This window comes from Schistocerca gregaria, chromosome 6 (assembly GCF_023897955.1).
Source record: "Schistocerca gregaria isolate iqSchGreg1 chromosome 6, iqSchGreg1.2, whole genome shotgun sequence".
Taxonomy (NCBI): domain Eukaryota; kingdom Metazoa; phylum Arthropoda; class Insecta; order Orthoptera; family Acrididae; genus Schistocerca; species Schistocerca gregaria.
The window spans coordinates 222,483,154-222,499,644 of record NC_064925.1 but is presented as its reverse complement, the minus strand read 5'-3'; the positions used below and the strand labels follow the sequence as shown (position 1 = coordinate 222,499,644).

The 16,491-nt window shown below is 37.0% G+C and overlaps 1 protein-coding gene across 1 annotated transcript in view; it reads left to right on the top strand.

Annotated features, from left to right (window-relative positions):
• Window positions 1–16,491, top strand: part of LOC126278809 (neural-cadherin-like) — a 178,321-nt gene that overhangs the window by 126,251 nt on the left and 35,579 nt on the right. The window contains exons 12-18 of the mRNA XM_049979083.1: window positions 5,406–5,569; window positions 5,672–5,855; window positions 5,940–6,065; window positions 7,796–8,067; window positions 15,209–15,414; window positions 15,502–15,644; window positions 16,161–16,421. Coding sequence (XP_049835040.1) covers window positions 5,406–5,569; window positions 5,672–5,855; window positions 5,940–6,065; window positions 7,796–8,067; window positions 15,209–15,414; window positions 15,502–15,644; window positions 16,161–16,421 — 1,356 coding nt within the window. The remainder of the gene's footprint in view (window positions 1–5,405; window positions 5,570–5,671; window positions 5,856–5,939; window positions 6,066–7,795; window positions 8,068–15,208; window positions 15,415–15,501; window positions 15,645–16,160; window positions 16,422–16,491) is intronic.

Genomic DNA, 16,491 nt, shown 5'->3' with positions numbered 1-16,491 from the left:
ATGTCTTGGCCATGAAATTTACGTAATTTAAACCCAATGGGACACACCTGAGATGCTTTCAAATTTTGGTTCTTTATCTTTAAATCACTGGCCCATAATTTGCAGGCATTGCATGACATGTGCATAGACATCTGGTGCTACATCCCTTTATTCATTTATTAAGATTTTTTTGCATGGAGACATCAATATGATGACATTCTGCAAATGTCAAGTACAGTTACAAACATAAAATACATTTAGATCTTAAACTTACATGTCCTACCAACCAATCCCTTCTTCTAGTCAAGTTGTGCCACAAACTCCTCCCCAATTCTGTTCAATACATCCTCATTAGTTATGTGATCTACCCATCTAATCTTCAGCATTCTTCTGTAGCACCACATTTCGAAAGCTTCTATTCTCATTTTGTCCAAACTACTTATCATCCACATTTCACTTCCATACATGGCTACGCTCCATACAAATACTTTCAGAAACGACTTCATGACACTTAAATCTATACTTGATGTTAAAAAATTTCTCTTCTTTAGAAACACTTTCCTTGCCATTGCCAGTCTACATTTTATATCCTCTCTGCTTTGACCATCATCAGTTATTTTGCTCCCCAAATAGCAAAACTCCTTTACTACTTTAAGTGTGTCATTTCCTAATCTAATCCTCTCAGCATCACCCAACTTAATTCGACGACATTCCATTATCCTTGTTTTGCTTTTGTTGATGTTCATCTTATATCCTCCTTTCAAGACACTATCCATTCCGTTCAACTGCTCTTCAAAGTCCTTTGCTGTCTCTGACAGAATTACAATGTCATCAGTGAACCTCAAAGTTTTTATTTCTTCTCCATGGATTTTAATACCTACTATGAATTTTTATTTTGTTTCCTTTACTGCTTGCTCAATGTACAGACTGAATAGCATCGGGGAGAGGCTACTACCCTGTCTCACTTCCTTCCTGACTACTGCTTTCCTTTCATGCCCCTCGACTCTTATAACTGCCATTTGGTTTCTGCACAAATTGTAAATAGCCTTTCACTCCCTGTATTTTACCCCTGCCACCTTCAGAATTTGAAATAGAGTATTCCAGTCAACATTGTCAAAAGCTTTCTCTAAGTCTACAAATACTAGAAATATAGGTTTGCCTTTCCTTAATCTAGCTTCTAAGAAAAGTTGTAGGGTGAGTATTGCCTCACGTGTTCCAATATTTCTACACAATCCAAACTGATCGTCCCCAAGATTGGCTTCTACCAGTTTTTCCATTCGTCTGTAAAGAATTTGTGTTAGTATTTTTCAGCTGTGACTTATTAAACTGATAGTTCGATAATTTTCACATCACCTGCTTTCTTTGGGATTGGAATTATTGTATTCTTCTTGAAGTCTGAGGGTATTTCACCTGTCTCATACATCTTGCTCACCATATGGCAGAGTTTTGTCAGTACTGGCTCTCCCGAGGCTGTCAGTAGTTCTAATGGATGGTTGTCTACTCCTGGGGCCTTGTTTCGACTTAGATCTTTCAGTGCTCTGTCAAACTCTACGCGCAGTATCGTACCTCCCATTTCATCTTCATCTACATCCTCTTACCTTTCTGTAACATTGCCCTCAAGTATACCGCCCTTGTATAGTTCCTCTATATACTCCTTCCACCTTTCTGGTTTCCCTTCTTTGCTTAGGACTGGGTTTCCATCTGAGCTCTTGATATTCATACAAGTGGTTCTCTTTTCTCCAAAGGTCTCTTTAATTTTCCTATACGCAGTATCTATCTTACCCCAAGTGAGATAAAAAGACTCTACATCCTTACATTTGTCCTCTAGCCATCCCTGCTTAGGCATTTTGCACTTCCTGTCGATCTCAGTTTTGAGACTGTATTCCTTTTTGCCTGTTTCATTTACTGCATTTTTATATTTTCTCCTTTCATCAATTAAATTCAATATTTCTTCTGCTACCCAAGGATTTCTACTAGCCCTTGTCTTTTTACCTACTTGATCCTCTGCTGCCTTCACTACTTCATCCCTCAAAGCTACCCATTCTTCTTCTACTGTATTTCTTTCCCCCATTCCTGTCAATTGTTCCCTTATGGTCTCCCTGAAACTCCGTACAACCTCTGGTTCTTTCATTTTATCCAGGTCCCATCTTCTTAAATTCCCACCATTTTGCAGTTTCTTCAGTTTTAATCTACAGTTCCTAACCAATAGATTGTGGTCAGAGTCCACATCTGCTCCTGGAAATGTCTTACAATTTAAAATCTGGTTACTAAATCCCTGTCTTGCCATTATATAATCTATCTGACCTGTCAGTATGTCCAGGATTCTTCAATGTATACAACCTTATTTTATGATTATTGAACCAAGTGTTAGCTATGATTAAATTATGCTCTGTGCAAAATTCTACCAGACAGCTTCCTCTTTCATTTCTTACCTCCACTCCATATTCACCTACTAAGTTTCCTTCTCTCCCTTTTCCTACCACCAAATTCCACTCACCCATCACTATTAAATTATCGTCTCCCTTCACTATCTGAATAATTTCTTTTATTTCATCATACATTTCTTCAATTTCTTTGTCATCTGCAGAGATAGTTGGCATATAAACTTGTACTACTGTAGTAGGCATGGGCTTTGTATCTGTCTTGGCCACAATAATGCATTCACTATGCTGTTTGTAGTAGCTTACCCGCACTCCTATTTTTTTAATCATTATTAAACCTGCTCCTGCATTACTCCTATTTGATTTTGCATTTATAACCCTGTATTCACCTGACCAAAAGTCTTGTTCCTATTTTATATCTATCTTTTTCATGTGCATTATATGACATCCCTTCACAAAATTAAAATGAAATTCATCAAATGAGTATAAATATTTTCTAGAGTCTATTCTTCCAACTGGCTGAAATTTTGGTTTGATGTTAAAAAATTTTTGATGTCCCTTGGGATTTCATTGAACACTTTTGCAGTTGACTAATGTGCTCCTTTCTGCTTGCCACTCTGTGCACCTGAACTCTTTTATACAGTGTGTTTCAAAAAGAATGTACATATTTTGAACACCTATATTTATTGAATGGTAAGACATACAAATATGAAACTTGGAACACATTTTAATTAATCTCTTAAGTTTAGGTTTCAGATGTTCAATATATCCTCCACCAGTGACCCTAACAGTATCACATCAATACTCATATTGCTCTCATACTTAGGTAAGCATGTCCATTGCCACTGACTCTATGGCAGTAAGGATGCAGTTCTTCATCTCTTCTACTTTCTAGGGTAGTGATGGAGCATAAAAATTGTCCTTAATGAAACCCAACAGAAGGAATTTACAGAGCATCAAATCTGGTGACTTTGGAGGCCAGCTGAGAAGTATTAAGTCAGCAGCAATCCAGGGACCAGTAGGGAAATATTCAGGTATTCATACACTTGACAACTCCTAGTCGAAAAATGAAGTTATCCTTGTTCAGCTTCAGAAATAACCAGTTTTGTAACATAGCAAGACGCTGCTGACGATTAACAAAGTGCACAAAACACATTGACTTTTGGTGAATCTTAAACATGTTCAACGTGTGCTTGTGGGATCTATAGGCCCCTTAGGCCCCAAATCCGAGCATTGTGTTTGTTTTCTTTCCCACTAAAGTGGAAATTCACTTCATCACTGAACATGATGTCTTGTGCAAAAGTGTTATCATTGTCAATAGCATTCCAAAGCTCTTTAGAAAATGCCACACATTTTCTACTGCCATCACAATGTAGAGTCAGTAACAGCTGTCACTTGTGTGACTTCATAACCAACCAACATTTCAATACAGGTCAAACTGTTGTTATGGGCAGTCACAACTCCTGACTGGTACAACAAGCTGTTTTTGTAGGACTACATTGGAAAGCAGTTTGAATGTATGTGACATTTTCATTGGGAACATGAGAGTGGTCAGGTTTCTTTCTTTACATACACATACTGTGTCTATAAACTACCAATCCCATCTGCAAATGCTCCATGCATTTGGAGGATCAGTTTGGGGTACCTCAACCTGAAGTGTTTTTGCACTGTAATCATGGAATTACTCTTTGAAAATTCAAGAATATAAAATTATTTCTGCTGCAGGGTAGCCACTTTGCAACACGTGGTAAAAAAGGAAAACTGAAGACAACCAACATCTAGCAGCAATGAATATAAATGAGACAATGTATTTGTTCCTCCATAACTGTTCCTTGTCATAGTGACTGACAGTAGTTTTGGCAACATAATATTCTTTAACACATATATATTCTTTTTGAAACACCCTGTATTGTAGACACAAGGAGAACCACAACTTGGAAGCTAGTCCAGTTTCCTTCCTCTACTTCATAAATGAACTGTCAAAATCACTGATCATGAACTCTCCTCACTTAAGTCTAAGTTATTTCCAACATGATAAAACTTCACTTTAAAAAAGAAGATAAGTATGTGTTCTTCTGCTTCAACTGGACTGTTGCATTTTTTTAAAATTATTGTTAATATTTATCATTCAGTATTGTCACAATACAAATATTTTTGTGCTGTGCTCTCCAATTTCATTACCACATGGACTCTGATATTAATCATTGTATGAGCTAATATGTTCATAGAAAATCCTATATGGAATAAAAATATGGTATGAGGAAAATTAATTAGATTATGCCAGCTAATTATCACAGATATAAGAAGTTTTGTGGACTTTTAAGAGAAATACTAATTTTAAAGTTGTGCCAATATATTCAACTTCTTGTTTATAAAATAGAAAGAAACTTCCACATGGGAAAAATATATTAAAAACAAAGATTCCAAGACTTACCAAGCGGGAAAGCGCTGGTAGATAGGCACAATGAATAAAACACACAAACACACACACAGAATTTCGAGCTTTCGCAACCAGCGGCTGCTTCGTCAGGAAAGAGGGAAGGAAAAGGAAAGATGAAAGGATGTGGGTTTTAAGGGAGAGGGTAAGGAGTCATTCCAATCCCGGGAGCGGAAAGACTTACCTTAGTGGTAAAAAAGGATAGGTATATACTCGCGCACACACACACACACACACATATCCATCCATACATACACAGACACAAGCAGACATATTTAAAGGCCTCTCCCTTAAAACCCACATCCTTTCATCTTTCCTTTTCCTTCCCTCTTTCCTGACGAAGCAGCCGCCGGTTGCGAAAGCTCGAAATTCTGTGTGTATGTTTGTGTGTTTTATTCATTGTGCCTATCTACCGGCGCTTTCCTGCTTGGTAAGTCTTGGAATCTTTGTTTTTAATACAACTTCTTGTTTATGTACTTATATATTGCTCCAATCCTTCACAGTATAGCAAGCACTTGTCTTTATACATTGTCACTTTTCTCTTAAATGTTATTCAGTTTACATCTATATCTTTGTGCATGTTAATATGTTTCCACACTGATATAAAGGATCAAACTCCAGAAACAGATATTGGAAGGGTATACGTTGAAGATCCAGATGACTGGGATCTACCTGACAAGAAATTCTTCTGGAATACACATGAACATCATAGATTCAGAATCAATGAAGCCTCTGGAATGATTACAATGAAGTGCAACACACCAGATGGAATGTAAGTTCACTGTCACAAAATGTCTTCACTGGCCATATGTTTCAAATCTACTTGTAGTTATAACTTATCTCTTATTTCACTAAAAGGTGTAAATGATTTCAGGTACAATCTGGTATTCAGAGTGCAAGACCACAAACATAAACAAAACAATGTGTCAGCTATTGTTACTGTTACTGTAAAGCATATTTCCCATGATGCTATTATTAACTCTGGCTCATTGAGAATTTCTAATTTGTCTGATGAAGACTTCATCAAAGAATGGAACTATATGGTAATTTTTATGGAGGTTTGTCACTAATGAGTTATTTCTGTAGTGATTAATTCAAATGACACTCAGATTTTTTACCTTTTCTGATGGCTGTGGTTGCAGGAAAGTAAGGCAGAACAACTTAAGACTGTTTTGTCAGAAGTTCTCAACACTCAACGGGAAAGTGTGGATATTTTCAGTGTTAATGGACACAGATCATTTCCACCTGTTCTGGACATTTTCTTTACTGTAAGAGATAAGAGATATCACAGCAGTGAAAAAATAAATGGGCTCCTACAAGTATATAAAACAAAGGTACTCATTAAATTACACTTGGAGTATTTCATAACTTAAACTTTAAGCACTTTATACCAAACATATCTGAGGAAATCATCATTGGTATATTTGATTCCTAGTATGTAAAAATGTGATATATTATTTTACCCCAAATGGAATAATGAAAATAAGTCATGAATTATAGCAATTTACTTGTTCTGTGAAACATATTAATATTAGGAAGAAGCGTCAGAACCATTTAAAAACAGCAACATAAAACAATACTGCAGACTCACAAGTTTTTCATCAATCTCTAGCATAATTCAAATTTTCTTGTGAATTAATTGTGTTCAGGAATGAGTATAGGAAGCTGAATTCAGTCATGAATAAAACATTTTACAACATCAATGTATAATCAAGAAACTTTAAGCAAGTGCCAAAGGTGAAACTATACAGATTACACAAAAACAGTTATGCTCAGTCAAATAACAAGGAGTATCATTAACAATAAAACATTAAATAAATCAGTAGTTTATAGGACTGTATACCTTCAGAGCCAAATATTCACTCTTATTGGAAATACTGGGTGGTTATAACTAAGATGATGATGTATCATTCTGATTATGGCAAGTATGCTGCAAGCAACTGTCAACCATGCTGTGTTACTGATGCAGCATGTTACTGAGTTGGGAGACAGTATTGAACACATGTTGTATCTTTTGACCTTAATGTAATAAAATGCCAGAAGCACCATTATCATGTGTTTGATTGTTCCTCCCCTTTCCCTGCATCCACACCATATTCTGACTGCTTACAGCAGTTTATTTTCACCTGGTAGCAGAAAATGGAACTTTTTTTTTTTTTTTTTGCCCCAGCAGACTTGCAAGCATACTGATTAATGAGCTTACCTATGATGTTTCAGCATCCTGCAATGTGTACAGCTATTACTGCAGTTGTCAGTTAAATCAAAACCACCCGGTATGAGATGAAACATAGCAACATAGAGATGAAACATAGCAACATAGAAACACTGCGGAATAGATATAGCTGTGACATAGGAAATCATTTCACTTGGAACATTGAGTAAAGAGTGATACAGAATGGCAACTTGCTTTTAGAAATACACAGTTTTTACTGCACATCCACGAGTAAATTATGCTTTTCTCTTCTGGTGACTTCACATTCAATTTATATCTTTATCTCACTGTTTCATTCATTTACATTCTGCCTATCTCCACCCCTCTTTGTCATCTCATTTGTCACCCCCCCTTCCACACACACACACACACACACACACACACACACACACACACACACACACACACACACACACACACACACACACACACACACCTCTCTCTCTCTCCCTCCCTCCCTCCCTCCCTCTCTCCCTCCCACCCTCTCTCTCTCCCCCTCTCTCCCTCTCTCACTCACTCACCCACCCATTCTCTGGTTTTTGCTCTCCCCCTCACCCTATGCACTAAAAAAACAGCAGATGGTTCCAGAGGGTTTGGATTCTGTGATATTTCATTTGTATTACTATTGGACCTATTGCTATACATTGTTCTGATAATTTAATCCATTCTATTTCATGTCAAATCCATATGTATTTCTCAGTTCTAGTTTGTCTATTCTTTGCAGTCAGTTTTAAAATAATTTAATATTTTGTAATAATTACAATATCTATTTGGCATTTCTTTCAGATAGAAAGGAAAACCAAACTTGATCTGATTATGGCTGGAATACACTACTGTTTTATTGACAAAATTAATTGTCAAGATCTGTGCATTGACAGCTACAGAATAGGCAACCATCCAGTCTTAGTTGATGCCAATACAACATCACTGGCAGGAATTTCAGTAGTTATTACAGCAAAATGTAATTCAGCCACACAAAATTTTGCTGCAGCTAACACATGTAATGAAAAACATTGTTATAATGGTGGCTACTGCATAAAGGAAAAAAGCAGTGTAAGGTAAAGTACTGGTACATAATTATTTTTACATTTGGAGAGATTTTAGAAGTTTTGAGCATCATATATATTTTGAAGTTGACTGATATAAATCAGGGAATATCTTAAAGAGAAAAAATACAACATATAACACAGATATATGCATCTTAAGACAAAATACAAAGGCTACATATCTTAGACAACTGCAGACTAGAATTTGGCAACCTCAAGAGCACTGATGATAGTTCTCAATATATTTCCTATAGTACAACAGACCGGTTGTAAGTGACACATGATAAGTGAGCTGAAGTCTGCTCAGTCACACAGACCTTGTACTGAGACCTTTTTGCTCCTTGTGATATCAAAATAGATGCAGTTGGGTGATTTTAAATTTCCGGGTGACTCATTCTTGTGTGTGGTTATGAGGGAGCCCTCCTTCAAGTCTCATCCATATTTCAAAATGGTTGGTTCTGGCACACCATATTCATAGTTTCATTTTCTGGTGGTGCTGTGAATGCCTCAGTTGTCTTAAGGAAAATCTTTCTCAACTAGAAATGTGCCCCTGCTTGCTAGCAAGTGAACAGAGGATGAGCTTTGGTTGTTACTGCTTTCTTTAATTTTCTTGCTACTAATTCTTGACAAATATCAGGAAGGGCAGTTAAAGCAAGACAACAGCATTGACATATATAGAATGGGCAAAAATCCAGATTCAGTAGATGTTAATATGACATCACTTCCAGGAATTTGTCATGTTACAGCAGAATGCAATTCAGACACACACAATTCAGCTGTAGCTAATATTCATAATGAGAAACATTCTTATTATATTGACCACAGTATAAAGAAAACACTTTTTACAGTAAATTACGCAACAATAATGTTATTGAAATTAAATAACTATGCATCCCAGAGTGATTTTCAGTTTTCGCTGATTATTTTTAAATTGTGCAGTGTGTGTTTTCCCTGACAGCAATTAATTGCTCTTCTACTACCTATTATTAGATCAAAAACACATGTTGGTTTGCAGTGGGTTTACTTTGAGCTAGTTTATTTTGTAGTGTCTTGAGAGGATGTTTAGGACTGTCAACAGTTCCAAAATTTCCCTCCTCTTAAATTGGTAATGCACAGTTCAGCATAGCTGAAGCTTCAGGTTATTTCAGCGAGACAATAATCATGTGTGTAGATGCTAAACACCCACAATGTCAATATAATTCATTTAGAAAAGCCATTTTCCTGTTTCCATCTTCTGCTTTTCAGACCTGTAATTCCACAAACAGTATTCATTTTGGAACTTGGTTCCAGATCGTGCAGCTTAATAATACCATTTTTTGATTTAGTTAACTTTTTCTCTCAGTCTTCTGGCTGGTTTGATGTGACCCACCACAAATTCCTCTCCTGTTCCAACCCCTTCATCTCAGAGTAGCACTTGAAACCTACATCTTCAATTATTTGCTGTTTTTGCCCTCTGCAGCTCCCTCTAGTACAATGGAAGTCATTCCCTGATGTCTGAACAGATGTCCTATCATCCTGTCAATGTTTTCCACATATTCCTTTCCTCCCCAATTTTGCACAAACCCTCCTCATTCCTTACCTTACCAGTCCACCTAATTCTCAACATTTGTCTGTAGTACCACATCTCAAATGCTTCGATTCTCTTCTGTTTTTGTTTTCCCACAGTCCATGTTTCACTACCTTCACTACCATACAATCCTGTACTCCAGACATACATTCTCAGAAATTTATTCCTCAAATTAAAGCCTATGTGTGATACTAGTAAACTTCTTTTGGCCGGGAATGTGCTTTTTGCCATTGCTAGTCTATGTTGATGTCCACCTTGATCCATCTGTCATTGGTTATTTTGCTGCCTAGGTAACAGAATTTCTTAACTTCACCTAATTCATGACCATAAATTCTGGTGTTAAGTTTCCCACTATTCTCATTTCTGCCACTTCCCATTACTCTTGTCTTTCTTCAGTTTACTCTCAGTCCATATCCTGTACTCATTAGACTGTTCATTCCATTTAACAGGTCATGTAATTCTTCCCCACTTTCACTCAGGATAGGAATGTGATTAGCAAATTGTATCATCAATATCCTTTCATCTATAATTCTGATTCCGTTCCTAAACCATTCTTTTATTTCCATCATTGCTTATTTGATGTGCAGATTGAAAAGTAGGGTGACTTTTTTATTTTTTATTTTATTTATTTCTTTATTTATTTTTATTTCTTTATTTATTTTTATTTATTTATTTCTCTCCATTTCTCTCCTTATCTGTTACTTCTTCCCCCTGTTCCCCACCTGCCCCCAGCCCATCATTCAACCACTTGGAAACAGTGCAAGTTAACTTAAGTCCATATTCCAAAGAAAAGTCCAGTCTACACAGTATCAAAGTTCTGTGTAAAATAAACAGAGTCATCCCTAAATGAAAGTGATATCACTCATCATACACTCCATGAATTGCACCACAACTGACTCATTTGCCTGATTCTGGCATAGTCCCATCAGAGGGGATTCCTGATGACCAGTGCCCTCTGGGTATTGGCACAACAACAGTCAACAGTAATATTATGCCAGATATTCTGTTTCCATGGTGACACTGGGTGTCACATCTACATCCCTAATGTTCATAGGTCCAAAGATTTGTCTCTGCAGCCTGAAAATGTGGCAACCCTAAACGTAAGTAACTAGAATGGTTTAGCAAGAACACAGAAATACTGGTGTCGAAGAGTAACCTCACTGGGTGTTTCCCAGTGAACACATCTAAGCACATTTACTGGGATTTGTCCTGAGCTATCTGGATTTTAGTAGATTTATCATTCAGCAGGTTTATTACTTACTTCCATAAATTCAGGTGTATCTTCACTGGAATTTTTACAACATGTGGTACTTCCTGCAAGTGTCCCTTTTTGCTCCACCTGTGACATGTTGTATAGCAATGGGGCATGTGCTACATGCATGGCAGAGAAAACAATGTTTACAGATAGGTAGTAGTGCTGTCACTGATGTGGCCCTTTGTCATAATGCCATGGAACAGACAAGGGCCCCACCAGAGGTGGCATGATGTCTTGCATGACCAGGGCAGGAGAGCTGACTGCTGCAATGCTTCTTCCATCATAAAAAAAACTCTGGGCTGGGCTACATGGCCAGTTGTGTTGACTTTAGCTATCACATTACTCAATCAAAACTTGATGTATCTCCTCACTGCATCATTGCTCAATTCCAAGTCAGGTGTAATAGGCTCTGTAACGTCCATTATTAGAGTGTCTTCATAATTTTGCCAGCACAAACATTTAAAATTGCAGTTCCCACTTAAACTGTGTAGGTTAGTGGCCCAGTCTGTGTTCAGTTGATTCAGGCCATTTTTTTATTGCCAAAGTTGTAACTTGGCTACAATAATATGTTCCTTTGCTGAAAATTTTTGTTGTTGTAAAGAAGATGTTCTGGACAACTCAAGTTCTGCCATATTCATTAATGGCTCTAATTTTTATGTTAAATGTTACACTTTGGGATTTTGTGAGAAGAACATACCCTTTTTTTCTTTGTGTACTGGAAATCTGACAAGTCAAGACGTATGATTGTAATCATCAAATGTAAGCATTCCACTTGGATTGTTCATTAAACCATAAAAAAGCTGTAAATGCTGGTGGTGTGTGAGATGTTCCTGCTACACTCCTTAAAGCTTGCACTGCATGTAATATATATTTGTCATTATTTCTTGATACCACTGCATTGTTTCCACTAGTATTTGTTGTACTTCCTCTGTGGTTGAAATCCCACACTTCTGTTTAATTACAAAAATGTTTGTGCAAATCATAGATCACAAGTTGTCACCACTTTTGTACAGGCAAGTTACACTTGAGCTAGTGGGGAGTTGCTGAGGCTTATTTACAACAAGAGCTATATGAAAGACATTCCTTGGAAACATTGCGTGCTAACCTAAGCAAGTATTCCAGACCAAAGTCCAGTCCATGCTGTGTCAAAGTTCTCCCTAAGACAAACAGACTCCATAACAGTAGTACATAGCCAAATTGGTTGCACACTCACCACACAGTCTACAGTTTGCATAACAATTGAACCAGATTGTGGACAGACTTATGCACAGGATTCTGTTGTGGTCCAATCACAGAGCACTCCTGATGATCCTCTTGGTAGTGGCACCACAACAGTTGACAATAATGTTGCAACAGCTACCCAGTTTCCATAGTTACATTCAGTGGCGTCCTACACTAATGAGTAATCATCTATACAATGTTGAGCAAGCAATCTAACTGTTATAACCCGTAATCACCAATAATTACATGGATATTCAAACACACTCATTTAGAAACAATAACTGGTTACATGATAACAACTCAGTATCTCTTATTCGACTGCCATGCCGTGACATGCGGCCGGCGCAGTTCGTAGCTAGGTGGCACTCCCGTGCTCAGCCGAGTTGCGGAGCGCCTCTATTGCCGTTTGCGAGTACTATTGTGGCGGCACTATTAAATGTCGTGGCACTGTCACAACACTAACATTTCTCTATTTAGTTGCACTGAATTAGAAAATACCAAATAAGAATTAATTTCCTTCTATACTGCTGTTTGTAACTCAGAGAACTTTAGTTCCATGTCAACCACACATGCTCTTCCAGACGTAGTGATTGGTGCATGATCTGACGTTGAAGTACACTTTGTCATTAATAATCACATTCCCAACCAAAATATTGAAATGGAAATCTTTTTCCTGCCAAAACTAGTGTCTAGGTTTCAGCTTGACCGTCTGCTATGTAACATCTACCATGGAGATATACAGAAGTGATGGTATAGAGAATTATTCCTATATGGTTATCAAAATTATAATTAAGGAGCTGAAGTCTTTGTCATAGCATGTAAGCTGTCACAGCCAGTATCTTCATTAATTAAAACTTTCGGGCTGAATTGCCGTGGTCCATATATAAAACTTCTCCTTCCTGACGTTTTGTTGCCGGCTGTGGGCAAAATCTTCTGAGGCAAGTCGGCGACTGGCTGCTAGGCGCTGGTGGTCCCACTTACATAGAGCACTTAGATGGCACCACCACTCGTCACGTGCTTTTGACTTTAAAACTATCTCTGGCTAGTTCCATCCCTCTCTATTACAGGTAATCGATTGTCATGTCATTGGTACAAAGTCGAACACCATATCTTGTCTAGTTTTAATCCTTCTTCTTTTCTATTAAAATTATTTCCATGCTTATAGATCTCTATAGCTTCTCTATACATGTGAGTGTAATAATGTGAGGTTGTAGCTATCACGTTTGTCTCACTAAATTTTATTTCGTGATCACCATCTTTGAAAACGTGTTCCGCTGCAGCTGATTTTTCAATCTGTCCCAATGTACAGTTCCTTTTGTGTTCCATTAGGCAGGTATTAACACTCCTTTTAGTTGTTCCAATATAAACCATGCTACAGCTACACGGAATTTTATACACATCTAGGGTAGCTAAGGGGTGTCGTGTGTCTTTCACCGATCTTAAACTTTCACTAATTTTCTTGGTAGGTCGAAAGATTGTCTCCACTTGAAACTTGGCCAAAACTTTACCAATACGGTCCATGATGTTACGATTAAATGGAAGAAAAACTTTTCCAGCCGACGGTTGTTGTTGTTGTCCTGTATTTTCGGGCACTTTTCATCTAGGGTGGAGTGCTCGATCTGTTTCCTTGTCAGTATACCCATTTCTCTTGAAAGCTGTTCGCAAATGGCTTAATTCATTTTGTAAGTAAATTGACTCACAGAGGTTATTAGCTCTGTCCACTTAAGTTTTTATGACTCCTCTATTCTGCGTAGGATGATGATTCGAATTCTTATGTAGGTAACGATCGGAGTGTGTGTCTTTCCTATATACCTTGTGCCCTAGAGTCCCATCTGCCCATTTAATAACCAATACATCCAAAACATTTAGTTGTCCATTACTCTCTTTCTCCATGGTGAATTGTATCCTTGGATTGTAACTGTTTATGTGCACCAAAAAATCACTCATTTCCTCTTCAGCATGATTCCATATCACAAAGGTATCATCCAAGTATCAATACCATTTCAAAGGGCTTTTTTTTGGCCAACTGCAGCACCTGTTGTTCAAAAAATTCCATAAATAGATTAGTAATAGCAGGGCTTAGAGGGTTACCCATGGCCACCCCATCAATTTGTTCATAAAACTCGTTGTTATATTGAAAATAAGTCGAGGATAGACAATGTCGAAACAAAGCTATTATATCAGTAGGAAACATATCAACTATGTATGAAAGAGCTTCATCAACAGGGACCATGGTGAACAGGGCTACAACATTGAAACTGACAAGGATGTCACTTGGACTAATTGTGATCTCCCTCAGTTTTTTGATAAAATGCATGGAATTTTTAATATGAGTGTCAGTTTTACCTATATACAGTTGCAACAGAGAAGCAAGATATCTAGCCAGCTCTTGAGTAGAAGCCCCAATGGCACTTACTTTCGGTCTCAATGGGACATTGGGCTTCTGTATCTTAGGTAACCCATACAGTCTAGGAGATTAAGCTTCAGTATTGCAAAGGTATCTTTTATCTTCTGTAGGAATGGAAGAGCTTTTTATTAATCGCTGGGTAGCACTTAACACTTTCGTTGTAGGGTCCTTTTTCAGTTTTTTATAGGTGTAGATTGGGACAGATTGAAAAATCAGCTGTAGCAGAACACATTTTCAAAGATGGGACAGATTGAAAAATCAGCTGTAGCAGAACACATTTTCAAAGATGGTGATCACGAAATAAAATTTAATGAGACAAACGTGATAGCTAGGACCTCACATTATTACACTCACACATATAGAGAAGCTATATAGAGATCTACGATGTGACAATCAATTACCTGTAATCGAGAGAGATGGAACTAGCCAGAGATAGTTTTAAAGTCAAAACCACGTGACGAGCGGTGGCACTATCTAAGCCCTCTATATAAGTGGGACCACTAGCGCCTAGCAGCCAGTCGCCGACTCACCTCAGAATATGTTGCCCGCAGCCAGCAACAAAACATCAGGAAGGAGAAGAAGTTTTATATATGGACCACAGCAATTCAGCCCAGAAGTTTTAATTAATGAAGTCTACTTAAGATGTAGTTTTTCTAAAAGTGTCATAATTTTTTTTTTTTAATTGCATGTGTTTATGAAGCAGCTGTGCCTGTCCAAGTGGGTACAAAGGACCCCGCTGCCAACAAACTGTGAGAAGCTTTCAAGGAAGCGGCTGGGCTTGGTTCCAATCAATCCAGCCACAGGCTGAAAACCATATAAGTGTAGAATTTTTAACCTATAAAGAAGATGGATTGCTGTTCTACAATGGTCCACTATCTCCTGTCATAATAGATGGGGTTACTATATCAGGTATCCTTTAATATCTTCTGTGTCAGACATGAATTATGTATTCTTAAAATTAGCTTCAACAGTTCTGAAATTCCATTTTAATTACAGATTATATTGCATTGGAATTAAAAAGTGGTGAACCTAGACTACTTTTTCATTTAGCTCATTATACCACTGAGATATTTATAAAAGTAAAGAAGAAGCTAAATGATGGAATGTGGCATCAGATTGATTTATTTTGGGGTTCTGAGGTAAGTAAAATCATCTTACTACTTAAACTGAAATTAAAATGTAATAATAATTGCAGAAATTTCAAGGAACAATAGAATTAAATAATTAACTACTGTCAAGTTAAAGAGATATAATGGCACATCGTAAATAAACCATCCTGAAACTTGCTAAAATTTCATTGTAATTAATTCATCCTCAAACACATGCAAATAAATATGGTGGTTATGAACACACATCCAACCTCTACTATTTATCTGGCTGGAAAAGGAATATGTATGTGTAGTTTAGTTTAGTTTAGTTAGTTTCATGTTCCAAGGATCTTTTGCACTATAAATTTTAATGACATGGAAAAAGTCATTTTACATTTATATCACAAATTAATTTGTAAATATGGATACATTTTGTTGTTGTCCTGGTCTTCTTTTCGTTAAAAAATTGAAAAAATTTATCCTGTACCTATAAATTTTCTGTATTTATGGACTTAGTAGTAAATAGATGAAGTGGACTGGATGAATAATTTTGTACTTTTGTTGTAGAATGTTCATCTCATACTAGATTATTGCAAATCAGCTGATGTGGTGGAACTACAAGACATGAAAACATCATTGTTTAATGGAACAAGTTGTCTTGTAAAGGCCAAAGTTTCAAAGTTCAGTGAGCGTTTGAATTTAAACAGTCCTCTACAGATTGGTGGCATTTACAGGGATGAAATACCACCAGAAATCTATAAATGGAATGCAAGTCCAAATGCAATTGGTTTTGAAGGGTGTATACGGAATTTCTATTCTAATGGACAGGTAAGTATTTTCCATTGGAGGAAGTGACTATGCAATAATTTTCTTCATTATTGCTATACAACATAATCAT